Raw genomic sequence first — 26674 nt, 5'->3', positions numbered from 1 at the left:
TCTCTCTCTCTCTCTCTCTCTCTCTCTCTCTCTCTCTCTCTCTCATCTATGCATGTATTTATGTCTGCATGTGAGGGGGCACACATTGAACATATGATGTACATATGTGTGAAAGCCAGAGGTTAACATCAGGTGCCTTCTTCCTCTTCCATAGCTGTGTACTTTATTTACTGAGGCAGGATCTCTGAACCGGAAGCTTGTCCATTTCAGCTAATCTAGCCAGCTTACCCTACAGATCCCTGGTCTCTTGTCTCCATAGTGGTGGGATTATAGGCAGGCCACAACACCTATCTAACTTTTATGTGGGTGCTGGGAATATGAACTCTAGTCCTCACACTTTCATGGCAAGTGCTTTATCCACTGAGTCATCTCCCAGTCTAATGAAGATTATCTCTTTGTATTTTTTTAATTTCATATGTATGAGTGTATTGCCTGCATGTATGTAAGTGTCCTGCAGTGCCTGCAGAGGTTAGAAGAGGGTGTTGGATTCCCCTGGAACTGGAGTTATGGATGGTTATTAGGTGCCATGTAGGTGCTGGGACTCAAACCTGAGTCCTCTGCAAGAGCAGCCAGTGAATCTTCCCAATGAAGATTATCTTAATGAGTGACTTTTAAATAGCTGCAGAATATTCTAGTATATTGGTTATGTTTTTTAACCTCATCTATCTTTAATTAGAGTTCAATTAAGAACCTCTGCAAGTCAAATATTTTGACAGTATATAATAAAAATACATAATGAAAACAGGTATGGGGGCACAGCATATAACCCTATTATTCAGGAGACTAAGGCAGGAGGACTGTGAGTTTCAGGCCGCCTGGACTATACAGTGAGTTTCAGGCAAGCCTGGGATACATAGCAAAATTCTGTCTCAAAAACCCCAAAATAAACAAATAGATAAGAGGGGCAGGGGATAGATAGATTATTGATAGCTAATAGATGATAGATTTAGATAGATATAGATAGATGATGGTACATAGATATATAGGTAGATAGGTGATAAGTAGGTAGATAAATAGGTGACAGATATATGATAGATACATAACAGATGATAGATGAATAACAGATAAGTAATGCTTTGAAAATGTTAGTATTTGGTAAATATAAATGGAGAGCATATCAACATTTTGTGTTCTATTGTTTATACTTTCTATAATTAAAATATTTCACAATAAAATACATTTCAAAACTTCAGGGCCCTCCATTCCTGAAGTACCCAGTGTCATCATCTTGGCGTCCTCTCTACCAGCCCTCCTCTTCCTCTACTTTTAGCTGAATCTACCATCTTTGGTACCAGGACTTAAGGTCCAAGACGCCTTAGCCAATTGCATTTTTACATTTTTTCTCACTTCTCTCTCAGAATTATAATGGTATGGTATACTTTTCTTTTATCTCCAATGTAAATGCAAAAATTTTTAATGCTGATAAAGTAGATGTTTGCGAACCCACCAGGCACTTTTTTTTTTTTTTTTTTGTCTTTTTGAGTCAGGGTCTCCTTGTAGCCCCAGCTGGCCTGGAACTCATTATGTAGACCAGGCTGGCCTTGAACTCACAGACATCAGACTGCCTCTGCCTGCTGAGTGCTGGGATTAAAGGCATGCACCACCATGCCCGGCTCTGCCATTTTTGGTTGGGCGGGGCCTTTTTGAGACAGGGTCTCCCTGTAGCCCCAGCTGTCCTGGAACTATGTAGACCAGGCTGGCCTTGAACTCACAGAGATCCACCTGCCTCTACCTCCCGAGTGCTGGGATTAAAGGCGTGAGCCACCACACCCAGCATCTGCCATTTATTTTTAAATATTTTTGGAGCTCTATCACATGCAAAGAAATTTTCCTTGTTATCTATGGTGACTGCCCACCAGTTGGGGAATTGCCTATGAAACTGCCTGCTAATGATCTTCAAGATTTAATGTTCTGAATATTGGACTCTCTGGAACTCATTGGCTACAGAGGCTCAGTTAATGCAGAGAATGTTTTCTAGAAACCTCAGTGAGCTTTGAAAAAGGATTTATTTACTCATGCATGCAAGTCATTTCAACACAGTGTGAGCAAGACTTCAGCTACAAGTCATTTTTATTATTCATTGGAACTGGATTTATGGATTCCTAAGGGGCTTAGGAAGCAACAGCCAGCATCTGGCTAGAGTGCACATAGACATTTCCAGTTTGTATGCCGAGCTCCACCCATCAATCACTCCCGCTAGATTGTTTGAGGGGATGCCAGTCTCTGAGGGATTCAAAAGTACATCCTGACCCATAGTGTTCCTGGGTCAATGGCCTATTTGTTTGTTTAGTAAGGCTGGCCTGCCTTGCTGTTCTCCAGCTTGAGTCAGTAACATGCTCAAACAAATGGAATTTCTGAGAGCCAAGTTAGCACTGCTGTTAAGAGGTAAGCCTGGCATTTCATAGCCCACTTAACTCCTAGACTGCTCTTAATGAATCTACCTAATCAGACCAACTCAGGTACAAAATGGCTTCATTACTAGTATGAGGCAGACAAAATATTAGCATCTGGTTGTCTGGCTCTACCATTTATCAGCTGCAGGACTTAAGTTACTTGGGTTCCTATCTTCTCTGTAAACTACTGAAAATAAGCATATGCATCTCTGAACCTGTATAACACAAACACACAGAGTATACATCTCACAAAGGATTAAACTAGCTAATAACTGTCAAAAAATTCTCTTTTTCCAGTATAGGTGCATATCCATGAGTGTGTTGAGGCCAGAGATCAACATCCATCTCTTCCTCAATCACCTTATTTTCTGAAACAGTCTCTCAAGAAACCTGGAGCTTGTTGATTCGACTAAACTGGCTGGCTAATGAGCTCCAGGGATCCTCCTGTCACCACCTCAGAGCACTGGGATTACAGACACACTGCTATGCTCAGTTTTTACATGAGTTCTGGAGATCTGAACTCAAGTTTTCATGCTTGCATGGCAGGCACTTTACCAGCTAAGCACAAAAGAACACTGGCAATGCTGAGATTTCAGTGATTTTTAGTTAATGATCTTGAGACTTTTTGTTCTCTATCAGGCCTCATACATAGAGAGAAAAAAAAATTTTTGGTCTTTTTTGAGACAGGGTCCCCCTGTAGCCCCAACTGTCTTGGAACTCACTATGTAGACCAGGCTGGCCTTGAACTCACAGAGATCCACCTGCTTCTGCCTCCCAAGTGCTGGGATTAAAGGCGTGTGCCACCACACCCTGCAAACAAATTATTTTTAAGTGTTCATTTGAACTGGATCAAGTTTTATCCTAAGGAGGAGTAAAATCTCACTGGGATTACCATAAACAGGTGCCAAGACTACACTATCCCAAGAAGTCAATATTCTCTTTCTAACCTGCATCCATTATCAAAAATAAGTTAGCTTTCTCCCTTCAAGACTTTTGCCTCTGTGTTACTCAGAATCTGCTGAGCTGAAAATCTTCAATTTATTCTGCCTGTGATTTCCAGGATTCCAGGTTATCCAAAACTGTTTTATTTTAACAATGTTTACATACACAAGTCACATTCCATCAGCCTGGTTAGCTCAAATATTTATGCACGAAGGTAGGATGAGTCTGCTAGCACCCCAATACACTTGGAAAGAAAATGTTCTAAGGAAAGCTTTGCTTTGAACCTTGGTAAGCACTGATATTCAATGACTGTTAAAGGGACTTAATCAAACATTTTGTTGACTGAAGTTCATTCCATCCTATGGCCTTTCCATTTCCCAAAGGTCTTGAGACAGAATTGCCCATGGTATTCATCTTAGTACCTAACCAGTTGAGGCACTCAGAGTTCTCTCTTCAAAATGTTGTCTCATTCACAGGAGACTGTTCAAAGTCTCACTGGGCTCCAGGAGTAGTGTGAGTGCCCACAGACCCAGAACCCTCCACCCAGTGTCAGATTCAACTGTCTTCATGTCTTGGATCAGGCTGGCCAGCCCTGGTCCAGCTGTGAGCTCATCCTTTGCATATCATTTCCTTGCATTGCTTTCTTTTTTTTTTTTCTTTTTCTTTCGAGACAGGACCTCTCTAGGTAATCCTGACTGGCTTTTTCTTACTAAGTAGCCAGGTGGGCTTTGAACTTCCATTGCTCCTCTTGTTTCTGCTTCTCAGGTGCACACAACCATGCCTGAATCCCATTTCCTCACTTCCTACAGGCTCAGGTAGCCACGTGGGGAGAAGGAAGGAGCACTCCTGGCCTGACTCCAAGGACACCATCCCAGTCATCCTGAAAGAATGGACTGAACAATAGCCAGCAGGGAAAAGTTTCCCTGCATTTGAAGTGTGGGATTAAACCTTAAGCATCTTGCTCTGTCAAAAATGTTTGAGTGGGCTCTGGGCGTGGTGGTGTGCATCTTTAATCCCAGCCCTCAGGAGGCAGAGGCAAGTGGATCTCTGCAAGATCAAGGTCAGCCTGGTCCACATAGTGACTTCCAGGCAGACTGGGACTAGGGAGACCCTGTCAAAAAAAGATAAAATGTTTGAGTGGAGCTCAGGAGATAGTGTAGTTGGTAAGGTGCTTGCTTTGCAAGCATGAGGATCTGAGTGTAATCTCCAGATTCCACATTAAAAAGCCAGTTGTATCGGTATGCACTTATAATCCCAGTGCTAGGGAAGAAGGGACAAGTGGGTCCTTGGGGCCTGATGGCCATCTAGCATAGCTAAATTGAAAAGTTCCAGGACACTGAAGGACCCGGTCTCAAAAAACATTCTGGAAGGCTCCTGAGGAACAACACCCTAGGTTGTCCTCTGGCTTCTACATGCACATGCACACACATGAACACATACACATTCACATAAAAAAAGATTGAGTGATAGATGTTTCCTGTGACTTCTTTTGTCACACAAAATATTAAACTCATCAACCTCCATGGTTAATTCTGAGAGTTCTTTTTCTTTTCCAAGCAGAGCATAATTGGTCAAAGAATGTTTTGGAGAGCAAGAATCACCTCCAGAAGTGTTTGACCTTATTTATTCGGATCAATGTAGGGTTAGTGAAAAGCAGTTTCCCCAGACAGTACCTTACATTTGCTGGTTCACCCAGATAACCTTCTCGATCCCATTGCTTCTTTGAAGGCGGCCGAGAGGCTGAACTGTTCTCTGTTTGTGCATCCCTGGGACATGCAGATGGATGGACGAATGACCAAATACTGGCTGCCTTGGCTCGTAGGTTTGTGTCCAACCAGGGTAGGGAACACAGCATCAACTCTTGGAGATTTTTCCACTCATCTGTGGAACTCTGTTCTATCAGAAAGAAAAAGTATAAATATATAATGAGATTGAGAGTAATAGCAACTACCATTGATTGGGGTCTTTCTCAAACAAGTGCTGTATGTATGGCCTAGTTATCCAAATATGACCATAAACAAATCACAGAGGAAATCACATATTGAACTGACACAGTTAAAATTGTAATAACAGCTTTACAGATGGAGAAACTGAGTCAAGTAGTTTTATTGTTAACTAAGATGCACAGTTAACAAGAGAAAATGGAATTTAACAGATCTGCCTAACTGCGAAGGCACTTTATTATACAGAGCTCCAAATAGGTGCCAAAAACAGTAACCATGTCTGTGTTGCAGGGGTTTTATTTAGAAGCTGATAATGATGTCAGGTGTTATAAATAGGAAACTTGAAATTATCAGTAGAAGGTCAATTTCTACCATCTAAGTGTGGGAAGCTTTGGACTGCAGAAGACCCATGCTTTCAGTGCACCTGTTATTTGTTGAGCTCTTCCTCCCTTTGCCTCCTGCACTATTTAATCAAAGTTCTGCACGAGAGTGAGGAAGAGAGAAAGAGGGGAAAGATCCATTTGCCCCACTCATCTCTCATAAGTTCTAGTAAGAAGGAAAACAAGGAGCACTGTACAATCTGCAGCAAGCCACTTCACCTCCCTGGGCTCCAGTTTCTCATCTGCAAACAGTGAGAGCTGGTCTGGATTTCTTCAAAGGTCTCTTTCTGCTCTGACACCTTGTATGTTCCTGTGATTACTCCAGACTATTTAGTGAGGCAGCTTTCTATCCACTTCCATCCGTGCTTCTACTAATTCTTGCTTAAGAGCTTGATGCTGGGCTGAGGATATGGCTCAGTGGACAAAGCACTTGCTGTACAGCATGAGGAACAGAGCTCAGATCTCCAGAACCCACGTAAAGCAGGACAAAGCAACATATGTCATAATCCCAGCACACCTGAGGCAAGAGAGAAGACAGAGAAAGGAGAATTCTTAGAAACTTGCTGACAAGCTAGCCTGGAAATACAAGAGATCCTGTCTCAAACAAGGTGGAAACAAAGACAAACCCCCAAGGTTGTTCTCTCACCTCCACACACACTACATTGCACTACAGCAGGCACACTTGCACACGCATGCACACACATACATACATGCATGCACGCATGCACACACACACGCACACTTTTTTTTAAGAGGAACTGGGCGTGCCAGGCATGGTGCTATACACCTTTAATCACAGTATTCAGGATGCAGAGGCAGAGGCAGGCAGATCTCTGTGAGTTCTGCGTCAGCCTGGTCTGCATAGCAAGTTCCAGGTCAGCCAGGGTTACATAGACACCCTGTCTCAAAAATAAAAGATGGAAGTAGTGGTGAGATGGCTCAGTGGGTAAAGGCTCTGACTACCAAACCAAATAACCTGAGTTCGAACCATATGGTAGAAGGAGAGAACCAATTTTTTCAAGTTATCATCTGACCTCCACACATACACCATGGCATGTGCATGCACACAATGTGCACACACGCACACACACATACACACACAAAAATAAATAAATAAATGTAATTTAAACTGGCGAAGATCCACCTGCCTCTGCCTCCCAAGTGCTGGGACTAAAGGCATGTGCTCCACACCTGGCTAATAAACGTAATTTTTACATTTTTTTAAAGACTTGGTGCTGTCCAGTTTCTTAGACAACCTCATTCTGATTCATAAACATTTTACAACTCTCACAAGTTTATTTTGTGTTGCAACTTTCCACATGAAAAAAAATGTATGTAGTACATGTGCCTCTATCCCCATCAGTCAGGCCTTGTACTAAGCACTTAGGAGATAGACAACAAAACAACTGTCCTCATGGAACATATGTTCTAATTAGAGGAAGACGATAATCCAGTACATGAGTCATGGACAATAGCATGGGCCAGTTTCAGAATAATGTTATGAGTAATCATCAGCAGATGGGGAGATTCCTGGCAAAAAGGACCATTAGCCAATTCATTTTAAAGCTATAACTTGGGAGTTGGGCATGATAGTACACTCCTGTAATCCCAGCATTTGGGAGACTAAGGAAGGAGGATCAGGAATTCAAGGCCAGCATTGGCTACATAGCAATTGGAGGCCAGCCTAGGCTCCTTGAAACCTTGTCTCAAACTAACAGATAGATGATAGATAGATGATAGATAGATAGATAGATAGATAGATAGATAGATAGATAGATAGATAGATATGCATATATCTATATGTCTTGGACCATGGTATAAAGAATATCTTGTGAGGCTATCCATTCAACTGATTAATGGAACAGAGACTCATAGAGGACCAGATGGAAACAGCACTGTGTGTTACCCTGTCTTCAAGAAGCTCCCTGATGGATACGAATCCACCATGCTCCCAGAATTCCAAGGAGACCAGAAAGCTAGGTGCATCTGGGTTTGTGGGGTAGTGAGGGGGCAGAATGAGCATACAGTGAAGTCTAACTGGTGGTCAAGATCTCTGGATCAGCCATCTAGCAATGTAGCCTCGAGTAGTTCCTTGGGGTGAGGGCATCAGACAGGGACCAGCCACTTCTTCTGGGAGCACAAAGCACTTTAATTAATTCACATCAACCCACTTGTTTTTCAACACTGTTTCCAAGAGGCAGCAGAGACTTGGCAGGACTGACAGTAATGGTTAATATTTAAGGAGCTATAACTACGTACCAGATATTATTGCTGAATCTCAACATTGGCAGGAACCAACCATTATCCCCTCAGTTTACAGATGAGGAAACTGAGACGCAACAAGGCAACTAACCTTTACTGAACACCTCCAAAGTGAAGTTATAATCAGGAACTGTGCCGACATCATTATTTGCTAAACTTTACAGAAGCCCTACAAGACAAGTAGTGTCCTCTGGTGACAAAGCACAGGCTCAGAGACATCAAATAATTTACCACAGGCCAAAGGCAAAAAACTGCAAGAACCATTGTTCTTCCTGGAATCTATATACTCTGCTTGTCCCTTCTGCACCCATTACTGAAAGGAGAGGAGCCGAGAATTTAGCTCAGTGGTAGAGCACTTGCCTAGCAAGCACAAGGCCCTGAGCTCGGTCTCCAGCACCACAATCAAAACTGAAGGAGAATCAGTGTTATCAAGGCCATTTCCAGGTTCCTGGCCTCTTATCCAAAAAGTTGAAAATAAGGGCTCACAAAAATTTGTAAAAGAAATAAGATATCTTTATTGGAACCAAAGCAACAGTGCAGAATAAAGAGGGTTACACTGTCAAGATTGACAGCTGCCACATGAGTAAGAGTATTCAAGGGCTCCAAGCTAGGGCCTAGTCTCTCAGTCTCTCTCCTCTCTCTCGCTCTCTCTCTCATTTTAAATATTTTATGTGTATGGATGTATTGCCTTTATGTGTGTAAGTGCACCCATATTTTGCAATGCCTGCAGAGATCAGAAGAGGGCATTGGATCCCCTGGAACTGGGGTCATGGATGGTTGTTAGTCTCCATATGGGTTCTGGGAACCGAACTCAGGTCCTCCGCAAGAGCCACCAATACTCTTAACTTCTTAATCACTGAGCCATCTCTCCAGCTGTGTGTGTGTGTGTGTGTGTGTGTGTGTGTGTGTGTGTTTTGGAGACAGGGTCTCCCCTGTAATCCTAGCTGGTCTGAAACTCCCTCTGTTTCCCAAGTGCTGGGATTTAAGTTATGTACGACCACAACCAGCCTGGCTTCTCTTTTCATGGGGTTTAAAGGAACAAGGGGCTGGTTACTAAAGGGTGTAGTTTAGGTGACTCTCTATTTTGATTGTCAGATTAGATCATATAATCATTTTCTTACTATGCATATTCCTTCCCATAATGCATCTGATTTTAAGTATATGCATGCCCAATTATGCATAGGCATAAGGTGGTAAATGGGATTACTAGGTTACTAAAGGACACAGCTTTGCCTTACTGTGCCTACCCAAAACCAGTTTAAGCTGAATTGACCCTTCTATTCTTCATACCTGTGTACATTGGGAATGCACTTGAATAAAAAGCTGTCTAAATTTGATTATTACCAGGGGTGGGGAAACTTACACCATTGTTCAGAGATGGGAGTACACGTAGCCCAATGTAGTGGCGGGGGGGCGGGGCGGGTTGAAGGGTACTGAGGTTGCTAGGCACATTGTTTGGAGAGAGGCATGTGCACATAGTATGTGCAAGTGAAAGAACCAGGCTGCCAAGAGCACTGTTACAAGAGAGAGGGTGCATAATCCAAAGCTAAGTGAGGGTCTAAGTTAAACTTCTTGTATACTTGCCTGCATCCGGACCAAATCCAGGTCTTCTCTTTCCTCAATGGTTCTATCTCCAAATAGCAACTAGGAACCTTTGGATGATTCTCCTTGCCTAAGTACTGCCCTGTATACATTCAAACCATGCCAGGGCTGAGGGACCCCATGTTTCACAGCACAGACAATTCCCCAACTATTAGACTCTGTTCTTCAGCTATTAATGTCACAGACCTTCTTGGTTAAGTGACAAGCTCTAAACTGTACGACTGTTTCCTCTTTCAGGAATGCCTGCAGAGACCACCACAGCCATTTGCTCCATGATCATGGGTGGAGTGTTTGAGAAATTTCCTAAACTCAAAGTGTGTTTTGCACATGGAGGTGAGACTCTATTTTATCAGTCAGATCAGACTGGCCTAAGAAAATGCCATAGATGGTATGACTTAAGCCAACAATTATTTTCCCATGGTTCTGGGGATTAGAAGTTTAAGATCAAGGTACTGGTAAGATTGATTTCTGGCATGACCTTTGCTTCTATCACACAGACAGTCACTTTTTCCCTGTGTCATCATGTGGCCCTTCCTTTGTGCATGAATGGGTGAGAAGAGAGTGAAGATCAGGAGAAGGAGATGTTTCTAATGGTTCTCCATCTTCTGTTGCATGCATTTTATTTGTGTGTACATGTAGGTGTGGATGCATGTTGGAGTGCAGGTGGAGGCTAAAGGACAAACTTGTATCATTTCTCAGGCACCATCTACCTTTTTTTGAGACAGGGCCTTTCGTTGAACCTGGAGCTTACCAATTTAGCTAGGCTAGTTGGCCAACAAGCCCAGAGATCCCCATCTCCACCTCCCCAGTGCTGAGATTATAAGTGTGTACAGCACCACCTGGTTGTTGTTATTTTTTACAAAGGTTCTATGATTCAAACTCAAGTCTTCATGTTTGCACTGCAGGTACTTTACCAACTAAAGCATCTCTCCATTTTCTTATGATGCTGAGCATTGAATCTAGGACCTCATACTACCAGAGCTACATTCAAGCTCTTTAATTTTTTTCAATATTTTATTACTGTGTGTGTGTGTGTGTGTCCTCAGTGCGTCTGTTTGTATATGAGTGTATGTCTGTATGATGTGTATGGGTGCCTGAAGCGGCCAAAAGAGGATGTTAGGTTCCCTGGAGCTAGAATTTCAAGTGGTTATGATCCACCGAACATTAGTGCTGAGAACTGAACTTGGGTCCTTTGCAAGAACACCAAGTGTTCTTAACTGCTAAGGCATTTCCCCAGCCCCTAAATTTTACTTTGAGACAAGGTCTCAGCTAAGTTGCCTGGCTGGCCTTCAACTCACTTTGTGGCCCAAGCACTTAGTCCTTGAACTTACAGTCCTCCTGTCTCTGCTTTCTTGCAGGTGGTGCTTTCCCCTTCACAGTGGGAAGAATCTCCCATGGATTCAACATGCGCCCAGATCTCTGTGCCCAAGACAATTCAACTGACCCAAGGAAATACCTTGGCTCCTTCTACACAGACTCCCTGGTACATGATCCTCGGTCCCTCAAGCTTCTGACAGATGTCATAGGAAAGGTAAGCTGGAGATCCTATTTGGATGCTTTATGGGGAGCAGAATGCTGGATCCACAACCTGCTAATTGAAAAATTGGGCAATTTAGGGGGACTGGAGACATTGCTTAGCGGTTAAGAACACTGACTGTTCTGCAGAAACTCAGGTTCAATTCCCAGCACCCACATGGCAGCTAACAACTGTCTGTATTTCCAACAGCCTCTTTCGTCCTCCAGGGCATTGCACGACACAGGTGCACTTACCTACATGCAGGCACTACACTCATACACATAAAATAATAAAGTACTTCTTTTAATTGGGCAATTTTTAGGGAAAAGAACAGTATGAGTTTCCCTTGATATCCAAAGGGAATTGATTTCAGGACCCCAAAAGATACTCGAACCCTCAAACGCATGATTATTTTCTATTAAATGGTATAGTTTTATATATATATATATAATATATATATAAAACCTACACACATCCTCCTAAATACTCTAGATGACTTACAATCTGTAATACAACGTAGATAGTATCTATATTGTATTTACTGTATTGCTTAGGGAATAATTCTAAGGGAAAAAGTCTCTACATGCTAAGTTTAAAAGCAGTTTTTCCCAGGTATTTTCTTTTTGTCTCATCTTTTTATTTTTTATTGGTGTATGTCATGTATTATGGGTTTCACTATGAAATTTTCACACATATATATGATCTATTTTGATTGTATTAATCCCCATCACCCTCTCTTGTCCCCTCCCACCCATCCCCTGTTTCTTCCCAACTAGCCCCCCTTCTACTTTGCCATCTTTTTTGAAGCTTATGTGAGAGGTTACCTACAGGAGTAGGTAAAATACTGTTTCAAGTTTTGTCAATGCACAGTTGGTTGGATGTAAAAATGTGGGACTTGAGAGGGTAGAAGATGAGAGTATGGAAGAACCAGTCCCATGTCAGTTCCATCTTAATGCTTCTAGATATCTGTAGAAGGTTTCCAAATTCTCCCAAGGAAAAAAATATTTAGGGTTTTCCAAAAGTATATAGATGTACTGCAAATATGAACAAGTAAGTAAGCACCAAAGCTGAGAAGAGAGAAACTGCAAACAAGTGTGGGCTCCAAGCTTTGAGCAGCAGAAGAGGGGAAAGAAGAGGTAGGGAGCTGCTGCAGAGCCATTTTGATTATGTCCCATCGAGCCCAGTGCTCTCTAGTATTCTTGAAAATGGGAACATCAAGAGAAAATACCACCAGAAAATTCAAAGCCCCTCATCTGAGCAACACCACCAGTAATGAGGGGTGCTATTCCTACCTTCAAATGGTGCCCATGGGCAGAGGGAGAGGAACATGGCAAGGACCCTATGATTTTCAGTGGGTAGACGAGGTATTAGGCACATGTGTGTGAATCCCTAGCTAGGCCCTCAAAAACTCAGAAGGCACTTTGCAAAGGTAATGGCTCTAGTACCTTGCATTCAACTGTGACAGCTTAAAGACTATAATTTGATCGTGAAAAGCTAATGTAACCTCGTTTTACATGACCTCACAGGCTGGTAAATCCAGGACATAGAAACTATGTGCATAAATAATTTAGGGTTCCTTTTAAAATAGTAATGCTTCCCCCATTGTAGCTATAGTCACACCAGCATAATTTTTTTAAAACCAACCCCCACATCAGAATGACACTGAACTTTTGTTTTATTTGTTGGGAGATTTCCTCAGTTTTGTTGATGATGTCTTTGATCAGTTTGCTTTTTTTTTTTTTTTAAGACAGGGACTCCCTATAGCCCCAGCTGGCCTGGAACTCACTATGTATACTAGGCTGGCCTCTGCGTCCCATGTGCTGGGATCAAAGGTGTGCAACATCATGCCCAGAAGTTTGCTTCTTTTTAAAGCTTGATTGATATATGTATAACTGTTTTACCTGCTTGTATATATGTGTACCTGGCATGTGTGCAGTGCTCTCAGAGGCCAGAAGAGGGCAACAGAGTCACCATGTGAACCAAACCCAGGTCCTCCTCAAGAGCAAGTGTTCTTAACATCTGAGCCATCTCTCCAGTCCCTATGTTTTAGATTTTTATTTATTTGTAATTTCTCATAGCTTATTATTTCTCAGTCATTTAAACAGTTTTAAGCCACCTGTTCTTATTGAGTGTAATACCTTTTCTTATCTCTCAGAATCTACTAAGAAGTTTTGCAAGTTTACTTACCCCTACAAGTCTTCCTCCAACTAGATGTGAGTGTGTGTATGTGGTGTGTGTGGTGAGGGTAGTATATATTTGTGAATATTTATGTGGATTTGTATGTGTGGTATGGTATATGTGTGTGGACATGTGTATTGAATGTATGTGGTGTGGTATGTGTGAGGTGTGGCATATGTGTATGTCTGTGTATGGTATGTGTATATTGTGTGGTGAGGTATGGGGGCGAGGTATGTATGTGGATGTATTTATTAATGTGGGTGGGGTACTGACCCACGAGATTCTGGGGATTCTTTCTCTACCTCCCATCTCTTACAATAGGAGGACTTGGCTCACTGACACACACTATTTTGTCTGGCTTTATGTGGGTTCTGGGGAATCCAAACTCAAGTCTTCATAAATGTTGTGTGTATGGATGGATGAATGGATGCATGTGGTGTTTGTGTAAATGTGGGGGGGTATAGTGTGTATGAATATATGTGGAATGTGTGTGTAGTATGGTGTTTGTGTATAAGTGTGGCATGTATGAATGTGTGTGTGGTGTATGTGGATGTGGCTGTTGTATGGTATGTGTGGTGTATGTGTGGGATAGATGTGTATGTATGCGTGTGTGTGTGTGGTATGGAGTATCTGGACATGTCTGTGGAGTGTGTGTATGTGTGTGTGTGTGTGTGTGTGTGTGTGGATGTGTGGATGTGGATGTGTGTGCTTATCAGTGCAGGTGTATGCATGCCATAACACATGTGGAGATCACAGGACAACCTTTGGTGTTAATCCTCATTTTCCTCCTTGAGACAGGGTCTCATGACTGCTATGTATGCCAGGCTAGCTGACCCATGAGCTTCTGGGGAGTCTTTCTTTACCTCCCATCTCTTGCAATAGGAGGACTTGGCTCACTGACACACACTATTTTGTCTGGCTTTATGTGGGTTCTGGGGAATCCAAACTCAAGTCTTCATGCTTGTGTGGTAAGCACTTTGCCCACTGACCCATCTCCCTATCACTCAGGTGGATTTCTGTCTTTCAGTCTCAGTCTTTCCTATTAAATAAACACCTTTCTTACATGTCTGTACTTTGTGCATGTAAAATGTTTTCATATCTAACTCCTGAGGCTGCTGACCTTCTTAGTTAACTTGATGTAGTCAGGGAAGACAGAGGGAATATTTCCCAAGACCGGATGTGCTCTGTGCTACACAGGTGTACACTTTAGCATGCTTAATTTTGCCTTATATGACCCTCACCTCATTTTTATTTTTGTGTGTATTTGAGTGTCTTGCCCATGTCAGGAAATGCCCATGGAAGCCAGAAGAGGGTGTCAGATCCCCTGGAACTGGAGTTATGGACAGTTGTTAGCCACCATGTGGGTGCTGGGAACTGTACCTGGGTCCTCTGGAAGAGCAGCCAGTTCTCAACCACTAAGCCATCTCTCTAGCCCCTCAAAAAATGTTAATGAAGAAACCTTTCTCTGTAAATTCGACTTTCAGCCCCTCCAAAATATATATTCATGTATTCTTTGCTTTAATTTTAAGCCATAAATTATTGTTCTATAAAACAGTGTTTGTCTCAAGAGTTAAAAAAATAGGTTCCCTTCTAGAAAAAGTAGTGCCATTCATTGTTTTTCTTGTTTGTTTGCTTTCTTGCTTTTCAAACACAGGCCTTTAATCTATAGGTTATAAAAGGAGCCAAAATAATACAAAACAAAAAAGAAACCAAGCTGGGCATGGTAGTACACACCTGTAATCCCAGCACTTGGGAGGTAGAAGCATGAATATGAGGAATTCAAAGCCATCATCAGGCACATAATGAGTTTCAGGCAGCCTGGGATACAGACCCTGCGGGGGAAGACAAAAAGAAAAGAAAAAGATGGGGAGGGAGGGGAGAAAAAGAAGAAAAGATGGAAGAAAGAAAAATGAACGTAAGTTGGTAACTTGTCAGGTCCAATGGCTAAAGCTTCGTTACATTTCTATCCCTTCTTCTACATCAAGAATCCAAAAGGTTTAGATTGATCTGGCAACACTAAAAAAGGTTCCTTATCATCAAGGATTTTAATATTTCCAGGCTATGGTAAGTAGCAGAGTATGCCATATTAATAGAAAACTTTCCAACAAAAAGGGTTTCTTGCTTGATAATCACCTAATGACATTAAAATTTTTGTTTGTTGCTTTTGAGAATTTCATACATGAGTATTATTTCCATCCCTCCCAGTCCCTCCTCCTCTCAATTTCTTGTCTCGTTCTTTTGACTGTTATTGTTTTTGTTTTTTGTTTTGTTTTTTTGTTTTTTGGGTTTTTTTTTTTTGGTCTTTTTGAAGACAGGGTCTTCCTGTAGCCCCAGCTGGCCTGAAGCTCACTATATAGAGCAGGCTGGCCTTGAACTCACAGACATCCACCTGCCTCTGCCTCCCAAGGGCTGGGATGAAAGGCATGTGTCACCACATCCAACTTGATTATTGTCATACACACACACACACACACACACACACACACACACATATGCATTGAGTCCATTTAGTGGTGCTCATGCATACCTGTGTTTAGGGCTATCTACTTGGGATTAGGTAACAACTCAGGGAGCTAATCCCTCAGCATCCACTGATTGCCGGTAGCTATTCATCTTGAAGCGGGACCCCATGGAATTTGCCCTATCCACCTTGGCATGTCAACTGGTTTTGGCATTATGCAGATCTTGTTGGACTATTACACTGTGAAGATTTCAGTGGTGTCGCTTTCCTATCATATCTAGAATGCATTAACTAGTAGCAGGTGTCTTGTCCCTCTGGCTCTTACAATCTTTCCACCCCCTCTCCCATAATGTTCCCTGAGTCACAGGTGTAGGGATTGCATCACTTATGGCTGGGTACCTCAGAGTCACTTGTTCTCTGCATTTTGACCAGTTGTGGAAATTTGTAATAGTCTCCATCCATTGCAAAAAGCAGATTATTTGATGAGTGATGAGAGGTATACCTGTATCTAAGGATTTGTAGCTAGGATCCATAAATGAGAAAGAATATGTTGTTTGTTCTTCTGAATCTGGATTACCTCACTTAGTATAACAGTTTCTAGTTCCATCCATTTACCTGCAAAATTATTTCAGCTTTCTTTACCATTGAATAAAACTCCATTGTGTAAATGTACCACATCTTCATTATCCATTCATCAACTGAAGGATATTTAGGTTGCTTCCATTTCCTATTATGAAAAGAACAGCAAGAGGAAGCTGAAGAGATGACTCAGGGGTTAAGAGCACTGACTGCTCTTGCAGAGGACTTGGGTTCGATTCCCAGCATCCACATGGTGGCTAGAAACCATCCATAATTCCAGTTCCAGGAGATCCAACACCCTCTTCTGAACTCCATGAGCATCACATGACACAGATGCACTTATATACATGCAGGCAATACACCCATACACATAAAATTTTTAAAAATGTTTAAAGAACAGCCATAAACATAACTTAGCAAGTATCTCTGTAATAGGATATCGAGTCTTTTGGCTATGTGTCAAGGAGTGGATCATATGGTAGATTTATTTTTTCAGTTTCTTAAGAATTCTTCACATTGATTTCCATAGTAGCACCAGGTTTGTAATCCCACCAGCAGTGAATGAGGGGGTCCCCTTTACACACATCTTCACCAGCATTTGTTGTCATTTGTTTTCTTGATCTTAGCCATTCTGACTGGAGTGAGATGAAATCTTAAAGTAGTTTTAATTTGCATTTCCCTAATTAGTAAGGATGTTGAACACTTTTTACAATATTTCTTAGCTGTTTTTATTTCTTCTTTTGAGAACTCTGTTCAGATCTATAGCTCATTTTTAATAAGTCATATGTTTTGATTCTTCAATTTTTTTAGTTCTCTGTATATTCTGGAAATTAATCCTCTATCTGGTGTATAGCTAGCAAAGATTCTCTCCCACTCTGTGGGCTTCCTCTTCATTTCCTTGGTTGTTTCCTTTGCTGCCCAGAAGCTTTTAAGTTTAATGAGGTCCCATTTGTCAATTATTGGCCTTAACTCCTGAGCGAATGAAATCCTATTTATAAAGTCCTTTCCTGCACCTATATCTTGTAAGGTACTGCCTATGTTTTCTTCTAAGAGTTTCAGTGTTTCAGGTTTCACATTGAGGTCTTTGATCCATTTTGGGTTGATTTTTGTGTAGGGTGATATATGGGTTTAATTTCATTCTTGTACATGTAGAGATCCAGTTTTCCCACCATCATTTGTTGAAGAAGCTGTCTTTCCTCCAATGTATTCATGGAACCTTTGCCAACTAGCAGGTGGCTGTAATTGTGTGCACTCATATTTGGGTCTTCTATTTTGTTCCATTGATCTACATGTCTGTTTTTGTGTCAGTGCCATTCTGTTTTTATTACTAGAGCTCTGTAATATAGTTTGGAATTTGGTATGGTAATCCCTCCAGCTTTGCTCTTTTTGCTCAGGATTACTTTGGCTATTCTGGGTCTTTTGTGGTTCCACATGAATTTCAGGATTTTTTTTCCTATATCTGTGAGAAAATGTCAAAAAATATCAAAATCTGTGAAAATTTTTGATTGGGAAAAATTGAATCTGTAAATTGTTTTTAGTAGGATGGTCACTTTCACAATATTAATTCTACCAAAATCCATGAGCATGGGGGGTCTTTTCACTTCCTTGCGTCTCCCTCAATCTCGTTCTCCAAACATTTAAAATTTTCATTGTAGAAATCTTTAACATCTTTGGTTAGGTTTATTCCTAGATACTTAAATTTCTAAGGCCATTGTCAATGGGAGTATTTCCATGATCTCTTTCTCCAACAGCTTGTTATTGGTATATAAAAAGGCTGCTGATTTTTGTAAATTGGTTTTGTGTCCTGACACTGCTGAAATTGGTGATCATTTCTAGAAGTTTTCTGGTAGAATTTTTGGGATCTCTTATGTATAATATTGTATCTACAAATAGGGATAATTTGACTTCTTTTACAATTAATACTCCTTTAATTTCCTTCCTGGTCTTATTGCTCTAGCTAGGGTTTCAAGAACTATATTGAAAGGGAGTGGGCTTAGTGGACAGCCTTGTCGCATTCCTGATTTTAATAGGAATGCTTTCAGTTTTTCTCCACTTAGAATGATGTTGGCTCTGGGTTTGTTGTATATAGCCTTAATTATGTTGAGGTATATTCTCTCCACTCCAATTCTCTCTAGAACTTTTATCATGAAGGCATGTTGGATTTTGTCAACATGCATCTATTTTCTGCATCTATTGAGACAATCACGTGATTTTTGTCTGTAAGTCCATTTGTATGATTTAATACATTTATTGACCTATATATATTGAACTTTTCCTGCATCTCTGGAGTAAACCCAACATGACATCCACCTGTATGTGGTTTGCAAGTATTGTATTAATAATTTTTGCATCTATGTTCATTAAGGATATTGGCCTGTAGTTTTCTTTTTTGTTGTGTATTTACTTGGTTGCATTCTCCCTCTGTCTCTATCTTTTTGAATAATTTAAGTAGTATTGGTTGTAATTCTTTGAAGATCTGGTAAAATTTTGCTGTGAATCAATGTGGAGCTGGGCTTTTTTGAGTCAGGAAGCTTTTTTAATGAATTTTTGTGTATTTCATACACAGCATATTAATTTTTAATGTTTTATATATTTACTTTTAGTCTTTTTGAGACAGGCTCTCTCTGTAGCCCCAGCTGGCCTGGAACTTGCTATGTAGACCAGGCTGGCCTCAAACTCACAGAAATCCATTTGCCTCTACCTCTCAAGTGCTGAGATTAAAGGCATGCACCACCCCATCCAGCTTTATTATTTTTATTTTATGTGTATGAGTGTATTGCCTGCATGTATGTGAGTTCACCTGTGTCATGCAATGCCATGGAGATCAGAAGAGGGCATCATATTCCTCTGGAGCTGTAGTTAAGGATGGTTGTTAGCTACCATGTGTGTGCTGGGAATCAAACCCAGTCCCCTGCAAAAGCAGTCAGTGCTCTTAACCACTGAGTCATCTCTCCCCCCGAATGAGGCTTTATATTACTGTTTTGATCTTATTTGTTGTGAGTCTGCTTAAGTTGTTGATCTCTTCTTGGTTTAACTTTGGTGGTTCCATTGAATCTAGAAATTCATCCACCACTTCTTTAAATCTTCTCATTTAATAGAGTATAGGTTTTTAATTTTTGGGTTTTTTTTAAGTTGTTGATGTAGCTGCTGCTTGTTTTTTGAGACAGGGTCTCTTTGTACTCCAGCTGGCTTGAAACTCACTATGCAGACCAGGCTGGCTTGATCTCACCTGCCTCTGTTTCCCAAGTGCTAGAATTAAAGGCATGCACCACCACACCCAGCAGAGTATAAGTTTTTAAAGTATTTCCTTATAATGTTCTGGATTACATTGATGTCTGTTGTAATATTTCTCTTTACATCTCTGACTTTGTTGATTTGGGTTTGTTTTTTCTTTATGTTAGCTGGGCTAAGGGTCTGTCTATCTTGTTTATCCTTTCATTGAACCAGCTCTTAGATTTATTAATTCATTTTATTATTTTATATTTCATTGATTTTTGCTCTGATTTTTATTAACTCTTCTCATCTACTGAGTTTGGGTTTTGTTGTTCTCATTTTTCCAGATTTTTGAGTTGTATCAGTCATTCCTTTGTCATTTGTCTTCCTTCTGATGTTGTTGTTGTTGTTGTGACAAGGTATCCCTGTGTAGTGCTGGCTGGCCTGGAACCCTATGTACACCAGGCTGGTCTCAAATTTATAGAGAGCCACTTGCTTCTGCCAAATGCTGGGATTAAAGGCATATGCTACCACACCCAGATCTTTCTGATTTGGGGGCAGGGGAACAATAAAATCAAGTGTTTATTGAGTGCCTGTTATATGTTAAATATTGTTCCAGGTACCTGGGACACATCAGAGAATAAAACAAGAAGCCCTTCCCTCGTGGAGCTTATAATCTACCATTTATTATCACTTCTACACACTGTGACCTTGGGCAAGTCACTGCACTTCTCTGCACCTGTCACAGCTGCCCAATGGGGAACAAGCAGGCCAGGTTCAGAGTGGACACTGAGTTTGGTATACTTCAGATGCTGAGCTGCCCCAACCCACTACCCAGACACCAGAGAGGGTTGGAAGTTTATTTTTAATAGTAAAGTACAATGGGGAGAGGGAGAGGAGCTGAGCTGCACTGGCTAGTGGGCTACACGAACTGTTGCTGCTTGGTGGTGGCCTTGTTGCCAAGGTCCTTGGCCTTCTCTGAAGCTAGCAGTGCCATTTCCTTTGCTTTCTTCTTGGGCTCTCTTTGGCTGTCTCAACAAACGGTGTGGAAGGGGCCTCATTGTAGCTTGGCCACCATGTACTCAAAGCCTTCACTGTCTTGCTTTTCAACTGGGCAAGACAAAATTTCTTGACAGCCCTAGAGATGCCAAATAAACTAGAGGAGACCCAAACTTCCTGGTGGATTTCATTTCCAGGAACTTTCAATCACATTCTGGCCCAGGAAACACTTCACCATCTCCAGGGTGCAGAGTCTGAGGGTTGGGGGCATGGCTCAGCACTCACCCACCAGGTTCACAGCTCAGTCACCAATGAGTCTTGCCCAAGTTGCTACGGACATCATGAGGGACTACAAGGCTGCCTCTTTCTGATTTTTTAATGTAGGCACTTAGAGCTATAAACTTCTCTTTGCTTTTAATGTGTCCCAGAGGTTTCTTTTTTAATATTTTATTTATTATTTTTATTTTATGTGTATGCGTGTATTGCCTGCATGTAGGTAAGTGCACCCATGTCGTGCAATGCCCATGGAGGTCAGAAGAGACTGTCAGATCCCCTGGAACTGGAGCTACAGACATGTGTTAGCTGCCATGTAGGTACTGGGATTCAAACCCAGGTCTTCTGCAAGAACAATCAGTATTCTTAACCACTGAGCCATCTTTCCAACCCCAATAATGTGTCCCAGAGGTCTTGTTGTGTTGCATTTTCATTTTCATTTAGTTCCAGGAATATATTTTTCTTGATTTCTTCTTGGACCCATTCATCATTCATCGATTGTATTCAGTATCTGTAGTGTGTTGTTTAATCTCCATGAGTTCATGTAGTTACTAAAGCTTCTTTTGCTGTTGATTTTAAGCTTTATTGCATTGTAGTCTGATTCAATACATGGAATTATTTCTCTTTTTTTTTTTAATTTGGTGAGGTTTGTTTGTGCCCCAGTATGTGGTCTATTTTAGAGAAACTTCCATGGGCTGCTTAGTAAAGTGTGTATTCTTTGGTGTTTGGGCGGAATAGTCTGTAGATGTCTATTAAATCCATCTGATATAGCATTTAATTCAGATGTTTCTCTGTTTATTCTTTGTCCGGATGACCTATTAAAGAAAGTGGGATATTGAAGTTATCCACTATTACTGAGTTGGGGTTAATATCTGTCTTGAAGTCTAGTAGCACTCTTTTAATGAAATTGGGAGCAGCAGAATTTAGTGTATATATGTTTATGATTGTAATGTCTTCTTGGTTGATTGTTTTCTTGATCAGAATGAAGTGACCTTCCTTATCTCTTCTGATTAATTTTAGTTTGAAGTCTATTTTGTCAGATATTAGGATAACAATTCCTGCATGTTTCTTAGTCCCATTTGCTTGGAATATATTTTCCATCCTTTCAAAATCTAACAGGGTGCCTGTCATTGAAGTTGAGTTTCTGGTAAGCAAAAAAGATATGTTTTGTTTATTAATTCATTCAACTATACTGTGTCTTTTGATTGGGGAGTTGAGCCACTGATGTTCAGTTATTGAAAGATGTGCGTTGTTACTGTCATTTTATTTTGTTTGTGTTCTTAAGTCTTCTGTAATTATATAACTTCATTTGTTTGCTTTCTGTAGCCTCTTGGGTATGGTTACTTCTTTCTTCAATCTGTCATAATGGTTCCAATATTCTCTGCAGGGCTGATTTGGTTAACAGAAATTCTTTCAGCCTATGTATATCATGGAAGATTTTTCTTTCTCCTTCAAACATGATAGACAGCTTTGCTGGGTAAGTGCTGGGTAAAGTACTCTGGGTTGGTATCTGTGGTCATTTAGGACTTAGAATACCTTGCTCCAGGTTCTTCTGACTTTTAAAGTTTGCATTGAATAGTCGGCTGTTATTCTGATAGACTTTTCTTTATATGTAACTTGTTTTTCTCTTGCAGCTTTCAGTGCCCTTTCTTTGAACTTCATATTTAGTGTTTTTCACTATGATAAAACATGGGGAGTTTCTTTTTTGGTTCTATTTGATGTTCCGTGTGCTTCTTGTGTGGATATGTCTTTCCTTAATTTAGTGATGTTTTCCTGTATAATTCTGTTGAAGAGCTAGTCAATGCCATTGGCCTGAAATAATTCTCCTTTCTCTATGCCTATAATTTGTAAATTTGGTCTTTTCATTGTGTCCCACAGTTCCTGCATATTCCATTCCTGTGGGGTTTTGTTGTTTTTTCATATTTGCTTGAGCAGCACAATTCTCCTATTTTATCTCCAAGTCTTGATATTCTGTGTTCCATTTGGTTCATTCTGCTGGTAAGGGCTTCCCCTGTCCTTTCTAATTGGCTTATTGAGTTTTTCAGTTCCATCTTCATCTCAACTTGAGTTTTCTTCATATTTCTATCTCTTTCATTAATTCACTTTTCAAATCCTGAATTGTCTTTGTCATTTCATTCAGCCATATATTTGTATTTTCATGACCTTCAGTCAGTTTATTCCTATCCCCTCTGAGTTTCTTGACGTGTTTGTGTATTCTTTAAAGTCCTTGAATTCTTGGATCATGTTTATTTTTGTTCTTTTCAGTTCACTGTCCTGGCATTCCTCTGGGTAGTTCTCATTGTAGAAAACTTCTATAGGACTGGTGGGATTTGGTGGGAACACACTATATTGGTTTTTCATATTATTTGTGGTTTTGTGATGTAACTTGGGTATATGGACTTCTTCTGTTGGTTGTGTGTCACATATGAAATTCTAACCTGCCTAGGTTGAGTGAAAGTTTGGTTCTGTTTTTATTGCTGTCATAGCTTGATTTCTGATCAGTTATGAATAGTTAGCTGGTCTGTGCTTAAGGTTCTCACTTTCAATTTTTTATTTGTGGAATAGGGGTGATTCCATGCTGGTCTGGTGTGGGAGGTGAACAATCACAGTTAGGACTGTGAGTGTGGAGATGGCTGTGAAGTGGACTGGTTCTAGGTAGCTCACCAGGGTGATTCAGAGTGGGAACATTGTTTTCCAGGCCTAGTCCTGGAGAAGTCAAATGGAGAACAAGTGGTTGGGGTTCTGGATAGCTTTCCAGGCTGGTCCGGAGCAGGAGCAGCACATTCTGGGACCAGTCCTGGAAGGGGAAGATGGCAGCTTATTTGTTTTGGTTATGTCTCACTAAGTAGGGTAGACCAGGCTGGCCTTGAACTCACAGAGTTCCACCTGCCTCTGCCTCCCAAGTGCTTGGATTAAAGGCATGGGCCACCATGCCTGGCTTAAATTTAACGCTTACACTTCCAAGTATCATGGAGAAATAATGTCTTCATATGCAGTGCAATGTGAAATAGAGGGAAACCTACTTTGATGTCTGTAAGCCTCCTGAGAGACTTGTACCATCATTTCTAGAAGCTGTGGGCAGTGAGAGTATAAGTGGTTCTACCACTTGTTAGCTAGCTGACTGTTCTAGTTTCACTTCTGTTGCTGTGATAAAATAATTTGACAAAAGAATCAACTAGGGGAGAAAGGGTTTCAACTTATAATTCCAGGTTACAATTCCTCATTATGAGAAAGTCAAGGCAGGAACTTCAAACAGCTAGGTTCACCACATCCACAGCTAAGAGCAGGAGAGAAATGAATCCATACATGTTCACTTCTTACTTGCTTGTGCTCGGCTAGATTTCTCCATTCATATAGTTTGGGAACACCTACCAAGGGAATGGTTCTGCCCACAGCAGGATGAGTCTTCCCACACCAGTTAAGACAATGCACACTGGCCAACCCAAAATATAAACGATCTGTCACTGATACTCTTCCCAGGTGATTCTAGATTGTGTCAAGTTGACAACTAAAGCCAACTGTCACAGTGACCTTTACTATTCAGTCACCTAGCCCATTCAGTATCTAGAGTGTACAGAGGATGATAATTGGGCAGAGCTGATGTGGAGAATTAATATAATACCATGTCAAAGGGCTACACAAATATCAGATTTACAGCATTTACTCCTGTGCTTTAAAACAGTAGGTGTTCATGTTTGTTTGAGCTGTGTAATGATCTTGGGAATAGAAAGCTAATCTTAATTTGTATTGCTAGACTTCAGCTACATTCTTTATCTACAACAACATGAATCCCCAGTATACTTTTTTATTATAAGCAACATTATGAGAGTAATATTTCCTACAAACACTACTACTGAGGAGCTAATGAAAGACAGTTAATTGTTCCTTTTCCAGTAGAAAAATGAAACTCTCATCCACTGTCAGAGCTTATTTAGATAATACATCTTTCATTGTTAAATGACATTCCCTGAAAATGTGACCAGGTTAATGCATTCCAGCAAGTGAGGAGTTTGTTTCTTTTCCCTGCCAGGAATATTAATCTCTATTATTATCAGCTCAGTAGGAGAGGACTTCATAAGGAGATGTATGCTGCTGCTGCTGCTGCTGCTACTACTACTACTACATTTGGAAAGGGATGCATGTGTTAGAGTGCAGTGTTGGAACTGAGACTCCATCAGTGCCCACCATGTAATTGCCTAATAAAGCCTATATCTGTCTAGAAAGTAACATGTTGGAGCTGGGCTTGGTGGTGGTGCACGCCTTTAATCACAGCACTCGGGAGGCAGAGGTAGGTATATCTCTGTGGGTTTGAGGTCAGCCTGGTCTACATAGTGAGTTTCAGGTCTGCCAGGGTTATATAGTGAGACCTTGTCTCAAAAAAGCAAACAATCCCCTCAAAAAGGTAATATTTTGGAATCCCAGAAGATGTAGCAATAGTATCTATAATGCCTACCATTAAAATTATTCTTTTAAGTTTAATAGAATATTTATGCACTTACTTATTTTTAAATGGTCTCCAGCTGTGGAGATGGCGCAGTCAGTAAAGCACTTGCCTTGCCAGTGTGAGGGCCTGAGGTTGGATCCCTAGAACTCTCATAAAAAGTCAGGTGTGGCAACATATGCTTGTAATCTCAGTGATAGCAAGATAAGGGGCAGATCCCTGGAAGCTCACAGACCAACTAGCCTGGCCTACATGGTAGAGGTCTAGGTCAATCAGAGATCTTGTTTCAAAGGGTGAAGGGTGCCTGAGGACTGACATCAAAGTTGTCTTCTGACCTACACACCCATAGTATGTACGTACATACATTTGTACGTATACACACACACACACACGGGGTCTCTATGTAGCCCAGGATGGCTTTGAATTCATGACCTTCCTGTCTTACCTCCAGAGTGCTGCAGTTTACAGGTATGTGCCACCATACCTGGTTCTAATGGAATCTTTACAGAGGCATTACTAAAATACAGTAGATTTGAAATGTTACATTAGCTCATTTGGACATATATCTTTAAAGACTGGTTTACACTTATGGTGGATCATAAGGAATGGAATCTTAAAAGTTTGGTTGGGGGTGGCCAGAAGCAGATGTGACAGGAACCTGACAGGTCATGAGAGCCCTGGGTATTCCAGGGAGCTTGGGTCAATAGAGATGTGAGTAACCATTCGAGGCCACACTTGTACTTCCTCAGCCAAGGGTTCCTCATGTGATTCATTTGACACACAGGCAATTTGTAGTTATAATAGACGAATTCATTATTTTTCTCACCACTCTGACAAAATACCTGGCAAAAGCAACTTAAGGAAGAAAGAGTTTATTTTGCTCACAGTTTGAGGGCACAGTCCATCATGGCAGGAAAGGCATGATGACAGCAACATGAGACAGCTGGTTACACTGCCTTCACAGTCAGGAAACAGAGAGAGGAATGCTGGTGCTCAGCTCGATGTCCCTTTTTATTCAGACCAGAATCCCAACTCATGAAATGGTGTTGCTCTTCTCACCTCAATTAATCTATTCTAGAAAGTCCCTTACAGATATGCCCAGAGGTTTACTTCCCAGATGATTCCAGATGATTTCAGATTGACCATCAATATTAACCATCATGATAGGTGACAGAAAAAGCCATTTTAAGAAGCAGTTTTAGTTCAAGTATTAAATAAGCGTATGCCAAGTAAAGAAGTATCAAAAGATGAAGTGTGTGGTCTTCGTCCTACAGGACCACAGAAATCCTGAGTCTCTTCCTGCTATCTTCTTCCCTGCTACTACATCCTTTGCCTCAAAACAAGAACTCCAAATTAGACAGGCATGGTGGTGCATGCCTTTAATCAGAGCACTAGGGAGCAGGGCAGGCAGTTCTCTGTGAGTTTGAGGACAGCCTGGTCTACATAGCAAGTTCTAAGTTAGCCAGGGCTACATAATGAGACCCTACCTCAA

The 26674-nt window shown here is 41.0% G+C and overlaps 1 protein-coding gene across 2 annotated transcripts in view; it reads left to right on the top strand.

The window, feature by feature from the left end:
• The window catches only part of Acmsd (aminocarboxymuconate semialdehyde decarboxylase), a 57797-nt gene that overhangs the window by 20581 nt on the left and 10542 nt on the right, over positions 1-26674 (top strand). For both annotated transcript variants that reach the window (XM_029563237.1, XM_008832457.2), the window contains 3 exons: positions 5064-5157; positions 9760-9855; positions 10881-11053. In XM_029563237.1, coding sequence (XP_029419097.1) covers positions 5064-5157; positions 9760-9855; positions 10881-11053 — 363 coding nt within the window. The remainder of the gene's footprint in view (positions 1-5063; positions 5158-9759; positions 9856-10880; positions 11054-26674) is intronic.

Source organism: Nannospalax galili, unplaced genomic scaffold, assembly GCF_000622305.1.
Source record: "Nannospalax galili isolate Female #2095 unplaced genomic scaffold, S.galili_v1.0 scaffold995, whole genome shotgun sequence".
In the NCBI taxonomy this organism is placed as follows: Eukaryota; Metazoa; Chordata; class Mammalia; order Rodentia; family Spalacidae; genus Nannospalax; species Nannospalax galili.
This window is presented reverse-complemented; position numbering and strand designations above follow the sequence as displayed.